Source organism: Neofelis nebulosa, chromosome 9 (assembly GCF_028018385.1).
Source record: "Neofelis nebulosa isolate mNeoNeb1 chromosome 9, mNeoNeb1.pri, whole genome shotgun sequence".
Taxonomy (NCBI): domain Eukaryota; kingdom Metazoa; phylum Chordata; class Mammalia; order Carnivora; family Felidae; genus Neofelis; species Neofelis nebulosa.
Genome location: NC_080790.1, coordinates 82,027,238 through 82,053,456, shown reverse-complemented (window position 1 = coordinate 82,053,456; position 26,219 = coordinate 82,027,238). Strand labels below are relative to the sequence as shown.

Here is a 26,219-nt window from a genome sequence, read left to right as displayed (position 1 = left end):
TGTTTTATATAATAACTTCAAATTTCAGAAACATTTGCATTCACATTTAGTGTCCTGTTCCTCCTGCAAAGCAGTCCATAGTATTCTCCTTATTGGGGCATTTCAACTATATAGAAGGAAAGCCAATATTTGCATACAGAAACTCTTCTATAGGTCGTCACTGTGTGATGCTGGGCTACAAAAACTAATAAATAAGAGCAGGTAGTACTCGTCTAGTGAGGGAGAGAAACCTATAAAGAAATTGTGGTGGGTGTATAAAAAGCTGTGTCTAAGAGGCACTGATGCATTGCAGCCACAAAAGGGTAAGTGGTTCTGAGCAGCCTTGAGTTGAGCTTGTGCTGAATCAAAGATGTGACCAGGAATTTCCTAGGTTGGGGGCAGAAGGTGGAGAGAGTATGGAAGTTATTAGGAAAAAAAAAAAAAAAAAAAAAGACCTGAAACGTCATGGGTTTCTTTTTCTGGAACTCTAAAATGTGTTTCTTCCTGCCTGAATCAGTTTTCTAGAACAGAAATCTAATCCACCACTTTAAATATTTCAGTAGTTCCCACCTCTATATAATTTCCTTTGGGAGGCAAAATGGTACACTAGACTCACATGTAAACTCTAGAATTTTGAATCCACTATTTTTTTTTTTTAAGGTTTATTTATTTATTTTGAGAGAGAGAGCAAGCACAAGCCGGGGAGAGGCAGAGAGGTAGGAAGAGAGAGAATCCCAAACAGGCTCCGCACTGTCTGCACTGACAGCACAGAGTTCACTGTGGGGCTGGAACTCATGAACCTTGAGAACGTGACCTGAGCTATAATCGAGAGTCAGATGCTTAACTGACTGAGCCACTCAGGCACCCCTGAACCCACTATTTCCCAAGACAGGATTTTTTGTTTTTGACCAAGTGGTAAGAGGAACATAGAAATTTGAAAGGAAACGGAAACATATGCAATTTTATTTTTGGCACAGAAGAGTTTTATGTTATGGATAGTTTGGCTTGCTAAAGAGTACTGTGTTTGGTATTTACTATTTGACAGGTTTATGATCATGTTCTCTGTACACAGACCTTGTGCTAAGTAAGACAAAAATAAAACTGCCTTCAAGGAGCTTCCCTGTAATGGTGAGAGGTATAGATTCTTTGGGGAAGGAGGGGGATTGCACCAGGTGACATTTTTTTACACAAGCATGATTGGTAGCAGTGTTAAGGCCTTGGGAAGAAAAATCTTGAGAGCTTTCTCTCCCCGGTCCCAAGTCTTTGAGCGTCTGTGCGTCCTGTGAAGAAACAGAGGTGTTCAGTTTAGAAATAAGCTATGACTTGCTCTTTTGTGCCACTAAGGCTCTAGGATTGGCCTAGGGAGGAGGCAGTGCATCAGGAGGTAAGGGCAGGGCCGAATAAGGTGCCTGTGCCTGGCAGCCCTTGGGGTCATTTATTTTCACTGAGCTGCCCTGCTTCCAGTTCATCCCCAAAAGATGTCCCAGAAAAGTAAATCATGGGATAGAATGAATCTTCATTCTGAGTTTTATTAATTTAAAGTGGTTCCCAGAAGCAATCTTGCTGCTATAATTAGCATAGCAAATGGTTTAGCTGTCATCCTAGACACTTTTTTTTTTTAATGATTTCTTTTAACCCAGTGAACTGTTTTAGTTTCCTAGGTAAAAATTTTCAAGTAGATATTACAAGTGTTTTCAGTTCAGGTTATCCTTCTGATAATTGTTGTGTGTTAATAGCCCCTCCCTTTGAAAATTTTGGTGTCCTTGGTGCCTGGGTGGCTCAGTGGGTTGGGCGTCCAGCTCTTGATTTCGGCTCAGGTCATGATCTCACAGTTCATGAGTTCAGGTCCTGTGTCAGGCTCTGTGCTAACAGTGCAGAGCCTGCTTAAGATTCTCTCTCTCTTTCTCTTTCTGTCCCTTCCCTGCTTATGCATGTGCCCTCTCTCAAAATAAATAAAAAAAAAATTTGGTGTTCGAGAACCTCTAATCTCAATTCATCTTCCACCTCTCATTCATTCATTCATTCATTTATTCAACAAATATTTATTAAACACTTTCTATGTGCCAGGTTCTATGTGAGGCACTGGGGATAGGAGATCAACAGGATAACCTTTACATATGCAGTAGTTGCCCCCCCCTTATCCATGGTCTCAGCTTCCATGGTTTCAGTTACCCACAGTCAACCTTGATCTGAAAGTAGATGATTCTCCTGACCTATGCTCAGAAGGTTAGTAGTAGCCTAATGTTAGGTCATCATGTCCACGTCACTCACCTCCCTTCATCTTATCATGTGGGCATTTTACTTCATCACAAGAAGGGTGAGTACAGTATGAAATATTTTAAGAGAGACCACACTCACATAACTTTTTTGGTAGTATGTTATAATTGTACTTTATTATTAGTTGTTCATGTCTTACTGTGCCTAATTTGTAAATTAAATTTTACCTTAGGTATGTGTAGGAAAAAAGCATAGTATATATAGGATTTGGTGCTATCTGTGGTTTCAGACATCCACTGGGGGTCTTGGGATATATCCTTCGTGAATAAGGGGGAGACCACTATATTTTTATCATTAACCAAACAGGACCAGTCACCATCCCAAATAGGTTTTTATGGTGATTTCACAGCCTAGAAATCCCCCCTTCATTGGCTTGGTAAACCTTGCCTGTCCTTCAAGATGTAGTTCAAGTGTCCTCCCAGGGAAAGAGTTCTGTCCCACCTCAGACAAAATTACCACTTCATTTCTGTAGCTCTTTGTATTCTACTTTCATATTAAATAAGCAACAGTCCAAAATAGAAAAATTCTCATTCTCATTTTATAGCTGAATAAATACTCTCAGGGTAGATTCTCCAGACCTAGACAGTGGATAACAGTGAGATTTGAACCCAGCCTGTGAGGCTCTGAAGGCTGGGTCCCCCATGAGGAGAGGGCAGGGCAGACTTACCATGTGGGAGCTGGGTCTTCAGACCCAAGGATTGGCTTTTCCAGGCGGTGTATGACATTGAGCAGCTCTCAAGATTTCAGAACCCTCATCTGTAAATGGTAATTTGGCCTCTTTCTGCTGCATGTGAGATATAAATATGAAAGTGCTCCAAAGTTATTTTCCCCAATTAACACAAAGAGCATTATGTCTGTACCAGAAGTTTTATGTGGCTGTAACCATAGCATAGAAACAGTTTTGTTTTCTGTATAAAACTTTTTAACTGAAATAGGTACATAGGGTTCATTAAACTGTTCTTTCTACTTGAGTCCATACTTGAAATTTTCCACCAAAGGGGGTTTATGAAAAAGGCTTTCCGCTTATAAGGTGCCGTGTAATTACAAGTGGTGTAACTATCATAATAATTGTTTCTGTAGTTGTCTTTCTCAGCTTTAGATGTTTGCTTTCCTGAAGGCAGGAAGTGCCTTCCCCCTTAGCGTGTCTCCCCAGTGATGACACGGCAGACTGTGTGAGTGTGGATACCAGTACAGTTCTTGTTAAGTGACACTTTGAGGCCCGGGTCAGAGGATCGGCCTCCAGGCCGGAGCCACCTTAGAAGGGTGCCCTTCTGGTGTTTCAGTGACTCAATCCTGATGGCAGCGGGGGGGCCACAGTGGATTTGCTACAGATTCAGTTTCTCTGCAAAAGAATTGCGTTATAAATCAGTTTCGAAGCGATGCCAGAGAACATTCTTTATGTGTATTTTTAAAATTAGTTTTGAATAGGTAATATGTGCACATGATACAGAATTTTTACTGTGTCCAGCTCTTTCCCTCCAGACATAGTCAGGGTCCCTAGACTCTGGGTCACATTCCAGAGGCAGTCTAAATTGATACGACATCTAGATCTTTCGTCCACACAGTTTGACATTTTGCTTTTTTTCCCCTTTTGTCGTGTTGAGTCCTATCAGTGCTAACAGTTGCCGCCTCAGTCTGCCCACATATCCTATGTGTATTTATATAGGATTTATATAACTCTCTTCCTATTGATGGACGTTTAGATTGTGATACCATAAACTTAGAGAAAACAAATTTGACAACAAATATCTTTATAGATAGTTCCTGTATACATACACAAATAAGTTCCCCCCTGCAGTGTGCAGGCGTGCAGATTTGTGCTCACTCTTGACAATATAGAGGATCAAAACTTTTTGATCTTTGCCAATCATATGGACGCAGATGGTCCCCAACTTACCATGGTTTGATTTACGATTTTTTGACCTTATGATGGCACGAAAGCAATACACATTCAGTGGAAACTGTACTTCAGATTTTGAATTTGGATTTTTTCCGGGGCTGGTGATGTGCCCTACAGTACTTTCTTGTGATGCTGGGCAGTGGCAGCAGCCCCAGCTCCTCCTACACCACACAATCACGAAGGTCGACAACCGATACAACCATTCTGCATGCAGACCACCCTTCTGTTCAGTTTTGGTACTGTACTCAATAAATGACAGCAGATAGCACTTTCTTACAGGCTTAATGTTAGAGGATTTTGCCCAACCTTAGGCTCTTGTAAGGTAGGCTTGGTTGAGTGTGATGTTCAATAAGGAATATTAAATGCATTTTCTGCTTAGGATATTTTCAACCTATGATAGGTTTTGAGGATGTAAACCCATCATAAGTTGAAGATCTGTTTAATGTTTTCATCTGTACCCTGACTTAATGTGTTTAAAACCCATTTGTTGGGGAGTGACCACAGAGGCATTCAGGTTTTCTATTTAGGGTGATGGTTGCACAATTTTGGTGAATACACTAAAAACCACTGAATTGTACACTTTAAAGAGGTGAATTTTGTGGCGTGTGAATTCTGTTCTCGCCGAAGCTGCTATGTAAAAAAAAGGTATTCATCTTTTCTGCAAACTGACTTCATTTCCTTTGTTTTTCTGTTGCTCTTTCTCTTCCAGGAAACTGTTTTCAGTCTTTGTTGTGTTATATGCCTTTTTTCCCCTTGATGACCATTTGCTCTTTTGATCTTGACTCCTTGATTTTGCTCTTTTCTAGCCACATGGAAAATTTTCATGTTTATATTTCCTCTTTTTTATATATTTAAATCTTTGATTTAGTTGGGACTTATTTGGCATAAGTTGTGAGAAAGGGATGTAACTTTTTTCCTCTCAGATAATACCCAATTTTCCCTATACTATTTTTAAAAAAGTAATCCATTTTACCCCAGTGATTTAAAATTACATTTTTATCATATACTGAGGGTTTGTTTTATATATTAGAGTCTAATTTCTGGACTTTTGATTCTGCCCCGTTATTCTGGTTGTTTCCTGTGCTGCTACTACACTGTTTTAATTACTTTTATTATAAAGGTTTAGTCTGGGTTTTATTGTTTAAAAAGTTTTCCCAGTCAAAAAAAATATTTTTGCCCGATCATTCTTGATTGTTTTCCCCTAATGAACTTCAGAAACAGCACTTAAGGATTTAAGAATACTTAAATCTTGAGGGGGCCTCAAGGGGCACCTGGGTGGTTCAGTCAGTTAAGCGTCCAATTCAGCTCAGGTCATGATAGTTTGTGAGTTTGAACCCCACATCGAGTTCTGCGCTGGTATCACAGAGCCTGCTTGTAATTCATTCCCCCCCCCCCCCCCCCCGCCTGCCTCTCTCTCTCTCTCTCTCTCTCTCTCTGCCTCCCGTGTTCATGTACATACACACACACACTCTCTCCTTCAACAACAAACATTAAAAAAAAAATAAAGAATACTACTGATATTTTATGGTTATTAATCTACAGATAGAATTCACCCATCTTTACCCATTCTTTCCTATTATTATTATTATTATTATTATTGTATTATTGTATTATGTCTGCTCATGTCTTCGGACCAATGTTAAATAATAGTGATTATAGTAGAAATTCTCAGATGCCTCCTTGTGTTTAATAGGCATGCTTTGGGCATCATGTATTAATGTTCATAAGTGAAATTAGTCTGTATGGTTCTTTTGGTTTCACTCCCATGTTTGGTTTTATTCTCTAGAAATAATTTCTAAACTTCCTTTTTAATTTTTTTAATCTGTGGAACAATTTTAGTACTATTGGTTTTACTTAAAGGTTTGGTGGTAGAATTCACCTGTGAAATTGAATGGTGCTCTTAACTTTTGGGGGTAGTTTTTAGAGACTTATTCTACTTCTTTATTTTTTTCAAGTTTATTTATTTTGATAGAGAGTGTGCCTGTGAGCATGAGCGGGGGAGGGGAGAAAGAGAATCTAAGCAGACCCCATGCTGTTAGCACAGAGCCTGACTGGGGCTCAATCTCATGAACTCGTGAGATCATGACCTAAGCCAAGATCTAGAGTTGGACGCTTAACTGACTGAGCCACCCAGGTGCCTTAAGACTTATTTTACTTCTAATGTAATCAGTCTGTTTTCTCTTTTGGGACCAGTTTTCCTTGAAAATTAAACATTTTTGGAAGTTTTGGGATGGTTATATGTGGACAGACTGTAGTATTCTTCTATTTCTCTTAACCTTTTTCTGTGTCTTATTTTGTGTTCTTCATATTTACTTTTTTTGTTCTTTCCTCCAGGAACAGGAAATATAGTGGTCATTATGGTTAGCTACCCAAAAGGAAGAGAAATTTTGGATCTGGTGCAGAAAGGCATTGCAGTCAAAATGACCATAGGAGTTGGCACCCGTCATGTGCAGGAGTTCATCAGTGGTCAGTCTGTGGTATTTGTGGCCATTGCCTTTATCACCATGATGATTATCTCATTAGCCTGGCTGATATTTTACTATATACAGCGTTTCCTATACACTGGCTCACAGTTTGGAAGTCAGGTAATTATGGATAATTCTTTTTAACTTTGCTTTTTAAAAGATAGCTCATAAATATTTCTCATATATATTGTCTTTAAGTTACATTTGAGGGTTTTTTGTTTCTTTTTTTGGACCATATTCTTAATTTCATTTTCACTCATACTGTTTAATTACTACACAACTTTTGAAAATAACTTTTTAATTAGAATATATTAAATTTTCTGTTCTGTAGGATATTAAATACCTTTAAATGGGGCCACTTTTTGCATGTTTTGCTCCTGCAGATACCCTCTTTGCCTTTTTCAAACATAAAGGGGTAATAAATAGGCCTGAGGTAGAGTGGACCTGGTTCTGTGTTTAAAATAAAAGAACACTAGGCCTAAAGGCAAGGAGCAGAGTGGGAAGGCCTTCCCGGCTTCCATTGTGGGGCAACTTTCAAGGCAATTTTTCTGCAGAGACAGTGTCTCTGTCACAACAAAGAGGAGGGCAGTAAAAGAAGAGCCAGAGGCTTCCAAAGACAAGCCTTTGAATTTCATGCTTATCCTATTGTCTTGAAAAGCCACCCTCTCTGGCTTTGGTAGTCGTCTGGCATCTGTTAGTCGTTTCTGGGTCATCTGGCACCTGCTGCATAGGAAGCCACCTTCATTTTAGGGACAGACGTTAATATATTGATGAATATGTGGGGCCCGCATCCTCAGCTTACTCCTCTCTTGCCAACATTTAAACGTGAGGATTGGTTTCTTCCTCAGACATGGAGTTGAAAATCAGTATTCTTGATCAAACATCTCTTTAAGTTATATGTGGCTATTTTATACATTAGGATGTAAATATTAGTTTTTGTTATTTTCATTGTAGTCATTCACCTTTGTTTTTTTTTTTTTTTATTTATTTATTTTTTAATATATGAAATTTACTGTCAAATTGGTTTCCATACAACACCCAGTGCTCATCCCAAAAGGTGCCCTCCTCAATACCCATCACCCACCCTGCCCTCCCTCCCACCCCCCTCACCTTTGTTTTTTAAATGAAGCTTTTTCTACAAGCTTATGTAAATTTTTGAAAATAGTGACTTAAAATTTTTAATGATGATATTTTTCCTATCTAAGAGTCATAGAAAAGAAGCTAAGAAAATTATTGGCCAACTTCCACTTCATACTGTAAAGCATGGAGAAAAGGTAATATTTTCATGAGGTTTTTTTTTTTGTTTGCTTCTTTTAAAGTACGTATCTGTTTATATGTCTAAGTAAAACTTTCCATTCTGTTAAACTCACCTTGACTATGTGGAGTTTTGGCCGGTTTGAGTTAGAACTAAGTTGCATACGTGTTTCATTTTGGAGAAGGGTTGGCAGAAATACTCCTTTGCACATGTGAAGAGCCTTCCAGACCTGTGCCATCAGATAGGGTAGCCTTTAGTCATATATAGCTATTACAATTTAAAAGAATGAAATTGAACTTACAATTCAATTCCTGAGTCACACTAACTACATTCCAAATACTCAAATGGCCCCATTGGCTGGTTGCTACCATACTGGACAGGACCGGTATGTTCATTTGCTAAGAAAGTTCTTCCTGTTGGTCAGTCCCAGATGACTCTAAGGAACCTAAAGAACTTCAAGTTCTGTTAGACCATAGACCTTTGATAGTTTAAATTCATTTCTGTTAAATCTGAGGCTGTGTATCCATTCTCTCTGATTCCCTTAATTGCAGGAAAAAAATACTGGGATTTGTGGAGAGGGGGAGAACAGATGTACTGAAAACTACTTTTTAAAAAAAGAAAACATTTTGACATGGCCAACATGAGACTGAAAAGGTCAAAATCATACCAGAGTTTTAAAGCATTTTTGGAATAGGACAGATCCTAATCCAGAACCTCAGATTCTTAGAGGATTGATTCTTTAAAAGGAAAACAGTTGCTAATGAAGTAGTATTTACTTTTTTATTAGTCTGTCTTCTGTGCTGTAAAGTGTGGATAACCATGTTGACTTGTTGGTTGACTTGGTTGGTTCCATTGTTTTTTGTTTTTGTCTTTGTTTTTGTTTTTATCATTTTTTAAAATTTTATTTTTTTAATTTACATCCAAATTAGTTAGCATATAGTGCAACAGTGATTTCAGGAGTAGATTCCTTAATGCCCCTTACCCATTTAGCCCATCCCCCCTCCCACAACTCCTCTAGGAACTCTCTGTTTCTTTTCCATATTTAAGAGTCTCATGTCTTGTCCCCCTCCCTGTGTTTATATTATTTTTTCTTCCCTTCCCTTGTGTTCATCTGTTCTGTGTCTTAAAGTCCTCATATGAGTGAAGTCATATGATATTTGTCTTTCTCTGACTAATTTCACTTAGCGTAATACCCTCCAGTTCCATCCACTTGGTTGCAAATGGCAAGATTTCATTCTTTTTGATTGCCGAGTAATGCTTCATTGTATATAGATACCACTTCTTCTTCATTCATCCATCGATGGATATTTGGGCTCTTTCCATACTTTGGCTATTGTTGATAGTGCTGCTATAGACATTGGGGTGCAAGTGCCCTCTTCGAAACAGCATCCCTGTATCCCTTGGATAAATACCTACTAGTGCAGTTGCTGGGTTGTAGGGTAGTTCTATTTTTAATTTTTTGAGGAGCCTCCATACTGTTTTCCAGACTGGCTGCACCAGTTTGCATTCCCACCAGCCGTGCAAAAGAGATCCTCTTTCTCCGCATCCTTGCCAACATCTGTTGTTGCATGAGTTGTTAATGTTAGCCATTCTGACTGGTGTGAGGTGGTATCTCGTGGTTTTGGTTTGTATTTCCCTGATGATGAGTGATGTAGAGCATTTTTTCATGTGTCAGTTGGCCATCTGGATGTCCTCTTTGGAGAAGTGTCTATTCATGTCTTTTGCCCATTTCTTCACTGGATTATTTGTTTTTTGGGTGTTGAGTTTGATAAGTTCTTTATAGATTTTGGATACGAACCCTTTATCTGATATGTCGTTTGCAAATATCTTCTCCCATTCTGTCAGTTGCCTTTTAGTTTTACTGATTGTTTCCTTCTCTGTGCAGAAGCTTTTTATTTTGATGAGGTCCCCATAGTTCATTTTTGCAGTTGTTTCCCTTGCCTTTGGAGACGTGTTAAGTAAGAAGTTGCTGTGGCCAAGATCAAAGAGGTTTTTGCCTGCTTTTTCCTCAAGGATTTTGATGGCTTCCTGTCTTACATGGAGGTCTTTCATCCATTTTGAGTTTATTTTTGTGTATGGTGTAAGAAAGTGGTCCAGGTTTATTGTTCTGCATGTCACTATCCAGTTTTCCCAGCATCACTTGCTGAAGAGACTGTCTATTCCATTGGATAGTCTTGCCTGCTTTGTCAAAGATTAGTTGGCCATACGTTTGTGGGTCCATTTCTGGGTTTTCTGTTGTGTTCCATTGATCTGAGTGTTTTTGTGCCATGTTTTTGTTTTTAAAGGTTTATTCATTTTTCAGAGATAAAGAAACAGAGCGTGAGTGGGGGAGGGGCAGAGAAAGAGGGAGACACAGAGTCCTAAGCAGGCACCAGACTCCGAGCTATAAGCACAGGGCCCTATGCTGGGCTCAAACTCACAGACCATGACCTGAGCTGAAGTCAGATGCTCTGAGCCACCCAAGTGCTCCCCCCCTTTTTTTTTCTTTTTTCTTACATCTCACCAAATTGTTGAGACTTCACTTATTCCACTCTCTCTTCCCCCTTCAAAAATAACCATACTTATTGTATGTATCTCTTCTGACCAACTTAAAGGTTTAAAACAAATAATACTCATTAGAGGCTCCTGGCTGCCTTAGTCAGTGCAGCATGAGACTTTTGATTTTATGGTTGTAGAGTCAAGCCCCACCCTGGATGTAGAGATTACTTAAAAATAAAATCTTTAGAAGAAGAAGGAGGAGGAGGGGGAAGGGGAGGAGGGCGAGGAAAACAATACTCATTAAATATAGGCCTTTGATTTTTTTTTTTAACTTTGGCCTCTGATATTAATGGGTTATTTAGAATATTAATATGGAGATACTCTTGGAATTACATCGTTGGCTGCCATTCTTTCCCTCATGCCTTAAACAGAAGTAACAGTTGAATTTTAATAGTTTGTGCAGGGTACTGGTTTCTTCCCATGCAGATGTGTACTGAACAGAAAAAGTAAAAAATAAATAATAGAAGTTTCTCATGTCACAGCTTAGGTTTAGCACCTGATGTACAGATCACTGAGGGTCCTTAGGGAGAGAGTCTCCAGTGAAAGCCTGTGACAAACTGTACATGCATTAGATGTGGCCTGTTACTTGAGTAGCATGTAGTTTTATGTTCCCCTGAGAAAATGTCTTTTACTCCATAGCAGGAAGTCTCAGTCTATAAAATATGAGAAAACAGAGGCTTATATGTATAATATACTGAATTGAATCTTTGAGAACATAAGTAAATTGATATCCTCTTCCTATACAGAGCATATTTTAAATAGAACATTTTTGAAAATATGATTCCACTGTTTTTGAAAGTTGTCAAAATAGGGGTGCCTGGGTGGCTCAGTCAGTTGAGCGTCTGACTTAGGCTCAGGTCATGATCTCACCGTTCATGGGTTTGAGCCCCATATCAGGCTCTGTGCTGACAGCTCATAGCCTGGAGCCTGCTTCAGATTGTGTCTCCCCCTCTCTCTGCCCCTTCCCCGCTCATGCTCTGTCTCTCAAAAATGAATAAATGTTAGGGGCGCCTGGGTGGCGCAGTCGGTTAAGCGTCCGACTTCAGCCAGGTCACGATCTCGCGGTCCGTGAGTTCGAGCCCCGCGTCAGGCTCTGGACCGATGGCTTGGAGCCTGGAGCCTGTTTCCGATTCTGTGTCTCCCTCTCTCTCTGCCCCTCCCCCGTTCATGCTCTGTCTCTCTCTGTCCCAAAAATAAATAAAAAATGTTGAAAAAAAAAAAAATGAATAAATGTTAAAAAAAAATTTTTTTTAAGTTGTCAAAATAATGGTTAAAAAAGGATCCCTAGGGGCACCTGTGTGGCTCAGTCGGTTGAGCGTCTCAGTTGGGCTCAGGTCATGATCTCATAGCTTGTGAATTCAAGCCCCATGTCAGGCTCTGTGTTGACAGCTCAAAGCCTGGAGCCTGCTTTGGATTCTGTGTCTCCCTCTCTCTCTGCCCCTAACCCACTCGCATTCTGTCTCTGTCTCTCTCAAAAATAAACAAACTTTTTTTTTAAAAAAAAAGGATCCCTAAATGGCCTGTGAGGTACATAAATGGGTTTTCTTTCTTTCTTACTTTCTTTTTTTCTTTTTGTTTTTTTGTTAAGTTTTATTTCTTTAATCTGTACACCCCAAATGGGGCTTAGACTCACCACCCTGAGACCGAAGAGTCGCATGCTTTTTCGAATGAGCCAGCCGGGCATCACATACATAGATTTTCGGATGATTCTCATTGAACTTGTACTGAAAAGTGTGTTTTGTTAAATCTACATCATGTCCAGTTCTAGAGACAGGTTTGTTTTCTAGTTTTTCTTTTCTTATGGGTGCATTCACAGTAATGTGTAAGCTGGCAAACCATTAGGGGCTTTAAAAATTATTTCATCATGGGGCACCTGGCTAGCCCAGTCAGTTGGCTAAGCGTCTGACTCTTGATTTTGGCTCAGGTCATGATCCCAATGTTTGTGAGATTGAGCCTGCTCGGGATTCTTTCTCCCTCTTTTCTCTGCCCTTTCCTTGTGCGCATGCTCTCTTCTCTCTCATAAAATAAATAAATAAATAAACTTAAATTATTTCATTACTTTTGCATGGGATATGATAAAACAAGTGATAATATTTACTTTAGTGGTACCATACCATTTTAAATGTTAAGAAATTTTCATATAATCTTTGATAATAATAATCAGTGTTTACTGCTTGCTTGCTAGCAAGTGATACACATGGCTCAGGGTATTTTTAAATAATTACATAAGGACAGGGTAGCCATGTTCCCATACAATCCACTTGCTAAAGTTGCAGCTACATGCAGACACTGGTTGTAATTTCTGAATCTATCCCGGAATCAAAAAGAGTCTCATTGGCCTGTCTTGGGTCAGATGACCACTCTGGCCATGCCTGCTTTGGTTGATTGGTTGAGGCCAGGTGGTTTAATATGGGGGGTACCCAGGGAAACGGGGGGGAAAGCTGATACCACCAAAAAGGTCTGTGATTCATAGATTCTTAGAAGTGGGAATTTTGTCACAAGACTTTTCCTCTCCAGCACATTTTATTTCTTTTTGCCTTTGTTAATTTGATGGATGAAAAACAGTAATTGAGGGGTGCTTGGGTGGCTCAGTCAATTAAGCGTCTGACTTTGGTTCAGGTCATGATCTAAAGGTTCATGAGTTCAAGCCCCATGTCAGGCTCTGTGCTGACAGCTCAGAGCCTGGAACCTACTTCGGATTCTGTGTCTCCCTCTCTCTGTCCCTCCCTTGCTCACACTCTGCCTCTCTCTCTCTCAAAAATAAATAAACATAAAAAAAATTAAAAAGAAAAAAAAAGAAAAACAGTAATTGACTTTAATCTGTGATTCTTTTATCACTAGTGAGGTGAACATTTTCAGATATTTAGCCATTTGTGTTTCTCATTTACAAGTTGAAACCATGTTCTTTAGCAAATTCTAGTGAATTTTTGTTAGTTTTTAATGATTCTAGAAATGAGTATCTTATTGGATATTAATCCTCCTTATAAGTTTTACATTTGAAAAATAACTTACCATTGTAAAGCAAGCATGTGCATTTATTTCCATGACCCTTAAAACGTGAACATTAAAGACACATGAACACTCCCCTAGTAGCTAAAAACTGTTGGTGTCTGATTAGGTAGACAATGACATTTTTTCCTTTTCAGGCAGCTTCTGTAAAAAATCTCTGGACAGTGGGGAAAAGATTGTGTTTAGTTTCCGGCTGCACCCCTGTAGTATAGAATTGGTCATTGTTTTAGCCAGGACGTGGTGAGTTTTACTAAGCATAGACCGTGTAGCAAGGATGTAGTGAACTCTTTTCTTTCCTCTTTACAGGGAGTCGACGTTGATGCAGAAAACTGTGCGGTGTGTATTGAGAATTTTAAAGTGAAGGATGTTATCAGAATTCTGCCATGCAAGTATGTCCTTGTTACTTCCTGAGTCGCTGCAAACTACCCACTATGTTTCAGGTTTCTGACAAAAGTGTTAACATGTTTTTTTATGATGTAAGGATCTTGCTATCATGTGATGATCTTGTGATCGTCTCATCTTTTAGGAAGGAAGCTGGAGCCTTCGAGGCTCCTGGATTTGGATTATATTGCCTTCAAATTGCTTAGGACGCTTCAGGTCCTAAGACAGACCCATTATGTATCTTTGATTGGCTTCTAGTCTAAAGCAGGGCTTCATTAGGAACCTGGGAATCCCATCCCACATTTAGCCATGCAAGATATGCTGTGTCGGAGTAAGGAGACTGAAGCATGACTGGTGAAGGACCCCAAGGGGGGCGGCCAGGAATAGTTAGCAGAGAGTCGATCGGGGAGGGCAGTGGTCTGCTGTTATTTGCACGCTGGGGTGTAGTGCTTTAGGTAGGTTCTGCCAAATAAATATTTCTTGCTTTAAGTATACTAGGGGCTTTGCTTTAGCAATGGGAAGTCAAGCTTTCCTTTTTTTTTTTTTTTTTTTTAATTAAATAATGGGATACTTTATTGATAACCATTTAGAAGAATGGCTGTTACCAGAAAGATGTACAAAATGACAATATACTTTAGAGTCTGATCAGTTTTAATTATACTTCTCACCTATTGGAGAAATACGTCAGAAGTTAATATGTAATTATGGTTTGCTTTGTGTTTACAAAGTAGTTCAGTATTTATATATAAGTACTCTATAGTAGATTAAGTGCTCAGTAATTCTGTAGAGAAAACAAATAAATATCAGAATAACAAAAGTTTCCAGAATAAAGATCGCTAACTTCAGTCTGCAGGCTTTTATATGAGGTTGGTGTGGTGGGCACTTAATGTATTGGGTCAGTATGTCCTGTAGAAAGTTATTAAAATCAGAAAGGATTTTTACTGTAGGATGCTTTAGGGCCAGTCTTTCTGACTTAAAAATAATGCTTGGGATACAGCACAAGTGAGCGGCCTGAGGCTCACTTCCTTTGTGACACCAAATCTGTCCTGATAGCTGAGCTGGGTTTCATACTTGACCCTCACAAGCAGACATGTTGCATGTGCACATTTCCTGGTCTCCTGATCTGGGGTTTTTACTTGTTTCTCCCCATTTTCTCCCATGCTTTATTTAACAAATTTTGCAATAAAGCCAACATGTTTCCTCTGTGTTTCTGTAAAAATCATTCCATTGGGTCAGTCAGCTTCAGTTTCAATTTGAGGATGGAAAGGACAGAAGACAAGCTGGGCTAGATTGTATTCTGTAATTAAGTTCTTTTATCTTTAACTGCGCTGTCAGACTTCTGTATGAAGAAGAGGTCTTCAAACAACAGCATTAATAATGATAACAGTTGCTCAGTATTTCCTGTGCCCAGCACGGTTGTAAGCACACTGCATGTCGGCTGCTGAGAACAGCCTGGGGTGTAGATACAGAGAGGTTGAACAGCTGGTTCAGACTGCCAGCATCACGTCACACAGTGGTCACTGGAGCTATGGGTACTGTACCCATTCTCCTGACTCTGTATCTTCACCATGTATAGAAGACAGATTCACCAGGTAGGAGGCAAAGTGAGCCAACTAAGACAAATCAGTAAAAGAAAATACGTAGGCAATTTTTCTTTTTTTCTCTTTTTGATTCTGAAAGTGATCATTTTAGAAAAACATGGAATATACAAAAACATGGTTAAGACAGAAATTAAGTGCTTTCTTTTAAGCCTACAGTCTAAGACGATCTGTTTATATTTTGCTGTATTTCCATTTGATTCATTTCATGAACTTCTATAAGATACTCTGAGTTCAGGATAAGTTTATTGCTTTTGGTTTACTTATGCCACATTTATTCCCAAAAGGCTTTTAAGTAAGTTACAGGGGCACATAAAAATATAGCCTAGCATGAAGCAAAAATAAACCGTGCTGTTTTTGTGGAGTGAAGGGAAAATTTCCCTGTAAGTTCCAGATTCTGTTTAACATGGGAAATAGAATAGATAATGACATAGAATAAGTGAATAGACTAGAATGTTGATTTGAAGTTGTTTAACTTGTTCTGAGAAGGTGAGTTAGTAGAATGTGTTGTTTCCGTAATAAGATATAAACATTTATTTTAAAACATTAACACATACTTAATTTTTTTAGGCATATTTTTCATAGAATATGCATTGACCCATGGCTTTTGGATCACCGCACGTGTCCAATGTGTAAACTTGATGTCATCAAAGCCCTGGGATATTGGGTTTGTTACATTTTTGTTTATATTCAATCTCTGCCCCGGTTCTTCCTGAGTGATGCGATTTCATTACTGACCAGAGGCAAGAGGAACAGATTAAGTGCTCCTTCTAACATGTTTGTGGTTCTCTGAAGAAATCTTCCTCGTGATTAAAAATGCATTTTTAAGACATCCCAAAAAATTAATGAACTGCTACCTTTGCGGTTATAGACTAATACGGCCAGATGCTTCCCCCCAGAGAGTTTGTAATTGCTTAGAGCAATGAGCTTTGGTATGCTGCCCTGCAGAATATATATATGCTCAGCAGTGTCATATAAACAAGAATTATAAAGTTTGAAATGAAAGGAGCCTCCTACATTTTCTGGCTCAGGGCACACATGTTACATATGAGGAAACTGAAGCCAACACTCCTTGACACAAGGCCTCAGATTCCTGGCTTTCGAAACCAAATCCTGCTGGGGAAATTGGTCCCGTGTGGAATTTGCTCTGTCAGTTTGTGGTACTCAGGTGGTCGTAGGTCCTTCCTCAGAAAACAGAGACATGAGGGCAGAGTGAAAGGGGGTGCTTCATCGTAGCCAGCCATGTGCTGAGAGCCTTATGTACATTATTACATGCAGTCCTCAAGGCCGCTCTAAGAGGTAAGTACTATTTCTTTAATTAGGAACTTGAGCTTAGAGAAGCCAAGTAGCTTGCTTAGGTCACACAGCTAGTTACTGGGGAATCAGCTTTCAGACACCAGCTTGCTTAATTCTTGGGTATAAGCTTTTAACCAGTAGTCCCACCCAAAAGGGGAGACATAGGAGGAAAAAAAACAGATTTCTCTAGATTGCTGTATTTTTAATTGTTTTTAGAGTCTTCGTATAATGTATTAATGTCTTAAAATATTCTTGATTGTTAAACAGTAAATAATTTTGAAATACTGATCTCTGGAAGAAGTCATTTAAGTATCAAATAAACTTCTTGTATTGCTAAACATTTTTTTTTTTTTTTTAGAAAACTTTATAGTGTTTACGGTAGAGCTAGAGACCACAAGGAGGTTTTTCATGCACCTTACAGCCATAATAGTCCTCGAGGTACCCTGTCATCTTCTAGCTTAGTGTGCCTTGGAAAGGTAGTTGAGAGCCTGCTGCCTTAATTACTACTGTAATTTCATGTGAATTATATTTTTCAGTGTGAGTCCCAGAATGCCCTCACCATAGGCACACAGAAAGAGCCGGGGGGGGGGGGGGGGGTTGGCCAGCATTCAAGACCTGTCTTATTGAAAGAAAACTTCACCCGCTTTAATGTCTAGAAATTTTGTCTTTCCTCTAGAATTTCTATAGTTTATAGTTTTTAATAATGATGGCTCTACTTAGCAGGGCATAACATGCTTTCTTAGTGAACTTGAAACTTAGTGAACTGAGCCTGTAGCTCAGACAAGAGAGTGCACCTTCCTAGGATTTTAACCAATACAATACAGGGAGCTTGACAGATGTTCTTCTTGGCAAAGGTTTCCCTTTTCCTCTTTTCCTTCCTGTCTGGCCCCATACTGTCAGTGCAGAGCCCAACACGGGGCTCATCCTCGCAAACCATGAGATCATGACCCCTGCCAAAATCGAGTCAGATGCTCAACCGGGTAAGCCACTCAGGTGCCCCCTAAAAGTTTTTATAAAGATATTTCGCTAAACTTAGCACTGAGACTTTAATCGTTGTGAGTTTTGTTTTGGGAAATATATCTACGTATGTATATTTGTTAAAATGTTAATTTCAGAAAGCTTGAGTATGTCCTCAGAAAGTAATTTTTTTTTGAAGAACAGAAACCTATAGTAATAAGAGATTAACTTGTCTTGCCCTTAGTTTTTACTTTTTGGATAAATGTGCCATTTTCTTTAAACCCTGTGGCCCGTCCTGCATTGGGTTTCGTAGGTATGACACTCTCATATGGTAATGACCGGTAAGAGAGCTGCTGTCAGTCCTTCACATGGACTTGGGAGGTGGTCCTTTCATTTGCAGTTGTAACCTCCTGGATGGGCCATTTGTCACTCTTGTTTTCATTCATTCAGCAAGCATGTATCAAAGGAGCACTCTTTCAGGTGCTAGATCTAAACTTGACTTGGGGAGACAAAGACAAGTGAGACGCAGCCCTTCTGCCTGTGGGCTCTTGGGGATTTCACTTTCTGGACTTTGGGGGCCAGGGGACACACCCGCGCACAGTGTAGCAGAGGATGTATGTTTGAAGTGCTGAGGAGCATGGAGGAAGGAGGAATTTACTCCACCAGGTGGAGTGGGGAGATAAGAAGGTGGTATTTTAAGAGGGGAGTCTGAGCCTGGTGTTAAAGAGTTTGTCTGACCAATCACTATATTGCAGATAGGGGTATGACCGTGTGGGCTTTGAGACTGGCAGGTAGTCCAGTTTGTCAGGCACTTCAGTAACTATCTGGGAAAACAGATAAGGGTGGGCTGGGTGGGAGTTTGGACTTTCTAGCAACTCAGTAGGATTCGTGGTTTGCTGTGTCGGGAGTCTCAGTTACCAGTGAGGAGGAGTCTGTGTACTGTGTTATTCAGGAGGGCGGTTCTAGAACCCTGTGGAGTGGCAGTGGGAGCAGCGTGCCAGCCGTGCCCTTGACCCTGAGAGCCCGGTGAGGGAGGTGCAACAAACACCATGTTCTCACGTAAAGCCCAGGCTCACAGTAAACCCAAAAGCCACCGCTCATTTACCAGGTGACCTAGTGGTTTCCTCTCTCACAACATGGCCTGACTCTGGTATTAATCAGAAAGGTATCTGGATTAGCCTCCATGTAAGACCGGGATGTCACTTTCATGGTCCTGTTCTTTAAAGCAGCGCACGAGAGAGTTGAAGGTAGACTGAGAGCCAATAGACACTGTCCTCAGGGAGCCACAACTGATTGTTTTTAAGTGAACTAAATGCAGTCTGAAGCCCTCTGTTTTCAGATACTGTGTTCTTCCCCCAAACCCTGGTGCCTGCAGTAAGACAGTACGACAGTTAGAGGCAGTAATCCGAGCTCACGGCCACAGCCAGGCTGATTCACACCCTCTGTCCAGGAAGCAGGGAAAATGCATCTATGACAAAGCTTCACTTACTGTCAATAAAGAATTTAAAGGTGGCATTGCTTACGTCAAGGTGGGAACTGGTTTTTAAAATAAATACCGTTTAGGTCTTAGAAAGCTGCTTATTGAGAAGTAATTAATTTTGTGATGTTGCTAAATAAAGAAGACATTAATGTTCTTGCCTGATTCTGTGTATAAAAATATTCCGTATGGATTATGCCTAATCATTAGGAGATGATAGATAAGCTTTGAATGTGTTACCCAGACAAGGTATTTTCTTTTCTTCTCTCAAGGGAGAGGTGGAGGATGTGCAGGAGATGCCTGCTCCAGAATCTACCCCTGGGAGTGTTTTGGCTGCAAATTTGAGTATTACTCTACAAGAGGAGGACAGAAGTGAGGGGAACAATTTACCGTCCTCTTCCACTAGTGAGTCTGCACTGCAGTGTGATGCCGGCTTTAAAGAAGATGCAGGTGAAGACACAGCCTTACTAGGTAAGTGCCTTCCAGGTTATAAAACAATGTTGCTAGCAGTTAGGGAACAAAATGAAAAAATACATAAAATGCAGAAAAACATAAAGGAAAAATAGAAACTGTGATCCCACTCCTGGAAATACCATTTTAACATTTTGATAAATAGCTTTCCAGATGTTTTTCTGTGTTTAATCACATATCATTTATGTGCTGTTAGGTAACCTGTTTTTCTCTTAATGTGTGCAGCTCTTTTCTGTATCAATAGGTGCATGATTCTGTGTGGCTGCATAGTATTACAGTTTAGATTCACTGTAATTTCTTTAAACCGCACCCTTTTGGCGACTTTATTTTTAACACTCAGAAATCGCTGTGTAGGGACACCTGGTGGCTCAGTCAGTTAAGCATCTGACTCTTTTTTTGTTTTGTTTTAATGTTTGTTTATTTTTGAGAGAGAGAGATCCAGCCCCACATCGGTCTCTGCACTGACAGTGCAGAATCTCTCTTGGGAATCTCTCTCTCCCTCTCTCCCTCCCTCCCCCAAGAGCTTGAGTGTTCTCAATCTCTCTCTCTCTCTCTCTCTCTCTCTCCCTCAAAATAAATAAATAAACATTGTTTAAAAAGTAAAAAAATAAAGAATTTATTATGCATATACCCTCACCACTTAGATGTCTGATTATTTCTTGTCATTCTGAGAGAGGAGACAGAGTGAATTGCATTTTTTTTAATTACTAATGAGGTGACCTTCTTTTCATATTTGTTGGTCATTTTTATTCTTTCAGGAGTTGCCTGTTTCATCCTTATTTTTCTCTGGAGAAACTAATTTTTTCATGTTGCTTCTAAGAGTTCTTTGATCTTTGTCATATGTATGACATATATTTCTCCCCCAGTTTGTCTGTCCTTTGACTGGTTGGTATATTTTGCTAGTAGAAATGTTTAATTTTTCTCTAGTCCCAACATATGTTCATGATTCTGCCTTTGATAGCATACTAACTTGGGAAGGTCTTCCTTATCTCAGGATTATAAATATATTAACCCATATTTTGCTAATATTTGTGGTTTTGTATTTTACATTTAAATTTTTAATCCACATAGCTTAACAGAAGGTTTAACCTATTTTTCCCCAAATGTTTAACCAGTTGTCCCAATATTTAGTGAATTATAATCATTTTAGTGAATAATAATTATATATGTTTTGATATTGGCAAGGCAAATTCTTTCACCTTTATTCATTTAAAAACATTTCTGGACTATTCTGCATTTTTCTAAAAAATTAAAATTACTCTGCCGAGTGAAAATTTTTATTATAATCGAATTTATTTTAACTGGGAAGAATTGATGCTTCCAATTTTGAATTTGTCCATACGGGAAGAGGAAGCATATCTTCCCAAATCAGTAAAACTCAAACTGAATCAGTTTTATGTTTGGCTATGAAGCAAAAATAAACAAATACGAGAACTTAGGTTTTAAACCAGTAGCCAAGGAAGAAGAGCACACTGTGGAAGAGAAGGAAAAACCCATTTCCGAGCATTGGAATGTAGAAAGGACATTCTCCCAGCCAGCTCCCTGGTTGCCTGCTGTGATGGAACCACCTTTAGAATCCATCCCGTCCAGTTGAGCCCAAGTGCGTGCCAGTGTTATTTTTGCCATTGCCTTCAGTCTCCAGAAAAAAAAACTAACTTTCCTTTCTCTAGTACTTGACCACCCTTGAGATAGTTAAAGGCCGATAAAGACTCACCCTAAGCGTCCCCCACGTTTTCCTGCACTCTTGTTATCTGCCATGCATTGGTCTGTCAGCATCTCCTCTCCCCTCTTAGAAGTAGGATATTATTATCATTTGAAATAGTGCATAGTGTAGACTACAAGTGCAAGTATACAACAAAAACAAGAAAAGATCAAATCCAAATGCAAGTTAATTAGGAAAATGCAAATTGAAATAGCAGTGAGATATCACTTTCCAGTGTTCAAACGAGAAAAAAATTCAAAAGACAGCTAACATTTATTGCTGGCTGGGATGCAAGAAATGGGCATTTCCATACATTGTGCTATAAATGTAAATTGTTATGGCCTTTTTAAAAAAAATTTTTTTTAAACATTTATTCATTTTTGAGAGACAGAGCATGAGTGGGGAAGGGGCAGAGAGAGGGAGACACAGAATCTGAAGCAGGCTCCAGGCTCTGAGCTGTCAGCACAGAGCCCAACGTGGGGCTTGAACTCACGAACTGCGAGATCATGACCTGAGCCGAAGTCGGACACTCAACCGACTGAGCTACCCAGGCGCCCCCTGGCCTTTTTGAATAGCCATGTAACAGCATCTATTAAATTAAAAATACATAGTCTTTGAAGCTGATATTTCATCCTTGGAAATGTATTCTATACAAATAAAATCACCCCTACACACACACACACACACACACACACACACACACACACACACAAAGAAATAGTGCATAAAAATAAAAGTGGAAAAAGAAGCTAGGTTATAAAACAACAGGATGTTAGATACATTCTGAAGAAGCTAGGCCCACTCCCCACACCTGCCTTTTGTGTGTGTGTTTGCTTTCTTCTTTTTTGTTTTTTGTTTTTGTCCTTTTTTATTTTTAATTTCCAAGTATTTGTTCACGAGTAAATTGACAGGTAAATTTAAATGTTCATGTTCTTTCCACCTTATCATTGTACCAATATAATTTGAGAAATATTAAATTGGAGAAATCTATTCTTTTAAAAAAAAAAAAAAAAAGTTTAGAGAGAGAGAGGACATGCATGCACACAGGGAAGGGGCAGAGAAAAAGGGAGAGAGAGAGAGAGAATCCGAAGCAGAGCCCGACACAGGACTCAAACTCCTGAACCATGAGATCATGACCTGGGCCAAGAGTTGGACGCTTAAGCGACTGAGCCACCCAGGTACTCCCAAGAAATCAGTTCTTTTAAGCAGACACTAGTACTTCCAGAAAAAAATGTGGCTTCACTTAAAGTTGAGAAAACATTTACTAGGCTCTTCGGAACAACTAGAAATAAAATGTGGAACTTACTAATGATAGACTACTCACTAGAGACTGTGTTTCCCTGGTGAGTACTCCTTCTGTTGTCCAGTTGACCTTCTTGGCTCTGACTGTAGGTGAGTTGAAGTATTTGATTCTGTATTTAAGGAAGTACTCTATTCCTGTAAGAAACCTTCTGACTTTGAACCACCAGTTCCTTTTCCAAGATAGTTTAATGTCTCTGTGCCCATGTTTCATCATCTGTAAAATGAGCATAATAACATCCTAATCCTTACCTCACAGAGTCACATATATAACACAGGAAATGCTCTCTGTTGTTTTTGTGGGCAGTGACACCACCATCATCATCATCAGATGTCGTCATAGCTGTCTGGTTTACTTTTGAAAACATACACTAGTTCACCAACCAGAAGACTGCATCCTTTTTTTAATAGCACCATGTTGATTAAAGTAACATTGGTTAAGCTAATGTGAGAAAACTTCTCACACTCTGTGTGAGGAAGATGTTTGTATATTTTTTTTGCTCTCTGGAATGAGTTGCCAATTTTACATATAGGTTTTATGTAAATTTTTGTGTAATTTGTTGCTTGAATTATAGTCTCCAAATGAGTCACAGTGCTTCTGTAATTGAAGTTTAGAATATGCTAAGTGGCTGACATTGGCTTTTGTTGCTTCATTGTAGAAATGGGCAGGAGCGACCTTGAACATGGAAGGCCCGTCTCCTAGCACACATCCTGGTGACCGCGTCATGGACAGAGCATTGACTTCAATTAAAGGACTTTTTTTTTTTTTTTTTTTTTTTTTTTTTTACTTCAGCACATAGTTTGTATATTTGAAAATAATGTACATTCTTTTACCTTTCAGGTTCTGATTTGATACACAAAGGGCTAAGATATTTTAAAGAGATGTTTTGATTAGTCTTAATATATTTATCTACTAAAATATATCATTTATGATAAACAGTATGTTGTTTTGGACTATTACAGAGGAGACCACTAGGAAGGCCCTTTAAAGGGGGTGGCAGGGGGAGGTTTTTCTGAATACTACTAGACTAGCTACCACGGTACTGTACCAATGGGATTTTGTTTCTCAAGGATGGCTTTAGACTGAGCAACTGAATTTAGACTAGTGGAAGTGGAATTGTATAATTCACTTCAGTTATTGATCACGAGTTTTCCTTGGAGGAAAGGCTTTTCTAGAACATTAAACTTATAAATGAGATCTGAGAAATCTACAGCTTTCTCAAACCTCCATGTTATTATATAGACTTTGAAACCTACGAACACCTTTTCATTGTTCTCTCTTTGGAATTATAGGAGAAGCGTTAGATGACTTTAGGATTTGCATTTTCCCTTTTTAATCCCTAATTCCTTGTGATACCTTAAAGGAGAGGGAAATGTGTCCATTTTTTCTACAAATGAAAAGCTAAGATCCTTCATCACACATGAGCAGTAAGTTCTTCATTGCCTTAAGAAAATCGAGCAGGCAGAGTTTTTTGTAAATGATGACTGTATTAGTTCCAACTACAATTTAATCTTTACAATTAAAAGGATGGAGAACTTTCTGTTACAAAGTAAGCAGTTTTCTTGATTGATTTAAAGATCATGATCTTGTGTAATCATCTATCCTTTTTAATCTTGGCTGTTCTCACTTGTAGGTTGAAAGCGGCAGGTGAATGTAAAGCTTTTGGAGACTCCACTCTTAAATTTTATAAAATTATTAAGTAAAAACGCACACTTTCTGCTCTCCTCTCCCTTCTTGGAGGTGGAAGTTGAGGAGGATGAGGGAGAGTTATTTTTTTAAAACTTGAAACTGTTGTCCTTTGTTGCTTCTAAGCTAGTTGTGTGTATCTTTATTTTGTGAGTAAAAATAAAGGTCTGTTTGGAGTTTTAAAAAATGTAAGGAATTCATTCTTAACAGCTGCATCTGAGTTTTGTATGGCTCTGTTTTCTTTTTTTTCCTTCAAACTATTTGTTGCCCTTGGATTTTAGCCACTCATAGTGAAACATTTGGTGAGTAAACAGTTTTGCTGGTGTAAATTCTGTGGCCAGATTCAACTTGAGGAGCTACTGAAGTAGAAAAGTTGACTGACTTTGAGCTCTCACTGACAGCCTCAAAGTAGGTTTCCATAATAGCCATTATCTTTGTGGTTCATTGCAAATAGGAAAGTATGTCCTTGATTCTGTACCAAGTAGGTTTTTTGCTGTTTGTATTTTAAGATACATACTTGGGAGACATGCTTTAATTAATAATTCTTTCCAGTATCCAATGAAGCAGACTTTTAAAAAGAATACCATGACAGATCAAGCTAAATTGTTTGATAATTACAGAAGTATGATTTCTTCATTAGCAGCTATCAGATACAGCTTTCCATAATTCAAACGTTTGAACACTAAACTGCAAATTCAAGAGATGGAAGAACTGTAGTGGTCTGGTCTCACCTGCAGAAACATGTCTTTAAAAATAATTTTTTTTGTTTATTTTTGAGAGAGAGGCAGAGCATGAATGGGGGAGGGGCAGAGAGAGGGAGACACAGAATCCGAAGCAGGTTCAAGGCTCTGAGCCATCAGCAGCTCAAACCCACAGAGCAGTGAGATTCTGACCTGAGCCAAAGTCGCTTAACCGACTGAGCCACTCAGGCACCCCTGGAAACATGTCTTTAATAGCAGAGAAAGGAATTACCAAGAAAAAATAGAGAACTGCAACACTTTGAAAGCTTCCTTTGATAGGCTTTTTTTAGATATAAATATGATAGAAAAGGGTCAAATATTAGCAGAATGTTTGCTGAGACACGAAATTGATAAAATGCTACTCGGAATATGGGAATGTAATGAAGAAAGGGTAAACCAGAGAGATTTGGTTTAAGGTTAGTCATATTATTTATGGCAGTAATCATGTTCCAACAATTGTCACAAAAGCCATTTGTTCACAAATACTATAGAAACAGTTTTTTGTTTTTTTTTTAACTTTGAAAGTCCCAGGCAGCATGTGAAAGAAGCAGTTTGACCATGAACGTGAAGCACTGTTGTCAGCCGCCTGCCCAGGTGCTACCTCTGGGTTTCCCACTAGAACACCACAAAGGGCAGGAGGAGATGTGCAAAAACAGGGCACCTTGGACAGGTAAACTTCCTCACATGCTGAAGTCTGGGGGATCTTGAATATAAAAAGCCTCTCCTGAGAGCTTGTCTCCTGCAGTCACTGAGGAGTGATGACAATAAAAGGCCGAATTGCAGTGTGCCCATCAGCAGTTTGCTCTCTGTGGGGCACACGATGACAAAATCTCCAGAAGCGAATCACTGGTCTGACCTCAGTAACCTCAGGATTGAAGCTTTGCACTTGGGCAGGCTTTCTCAGAGGGGTCTGCTCTTCCCAAAGAGAGCTGATATTTTTAGAAGAAAAAATAATCAGTGAATTGAAGGCATTGGATCTTAAATTGAGTAGTAAATACCTGTCTACATACTTTGCAGTCTACTTGCTGCATCAGGGACTGCTAGAATCAGAAACAGAAATAGGCCTTCAAGAACAGGTGTGTTCCCACTGGGATGAAATACTCAGTGTAACCAAATTCCCCAAGAGGATAGCTTAATTGGCAAGTTTCTTCTTTTGAGCACATTAAAGTTTATTTGCTCAGTGAAGTC

The 26,219-nt window shown here is 39.2% G+C and overlaps 1 protein-coding gene and 1 non-coding gene across 3 annotated transcripts in view; both read left to right on the top strand.

Moving 5' to 3' along the window:
• RNF149 (ring finger protein 149) overlaps positions 1–26,219 on the top strand; it is a 35,335-nt gene that overhangs the window by 5,481 nt on the left and 3,635 nt on the right. Inside the window, exons 2-7 of one of the 2 annotated variants that reach the window (XM_058684471.1) lie at positions 6,491–6,741; positions 7,827–7,895; positions 13,730–13,812; positions 15,973–16,069; positions 19,405–19,603; positions 23,264–25,701. In XM_058684471.1, coding sequence (XP_058540454.1) covers positions 6,491–6,741; positions 7,827–7,895; positions 13,730–13,812; positions 15,973–16,069; positions 19,405–19,603; positions 23,264–23,307 — 743 coding nt within the window. In that variant the 3' untranslated portion in view covers positions 23,308–25,701. Of the gene's footprint in view, positions 1–6,490; positions 6,742–7,826; positions 7,896–13,729; positions 13,813–15,972; positions 16,070–19,404; positions 19,604–23,263; positions 25,702–26,219 lie in introns of those variants that run through there. The other variant, XM_058684472.1, reaches the window with a different exon arrangement.
• On the top strand, positions 25,779–25,893 carry LOC131486462 (small nucleolar RNA SNORD89). Its single transcript, XR_009249363.1, has one exon. It is a non-coding gene; the product is annotated as a small nucleolar RNA SNORD89 (small nucleolar RNA).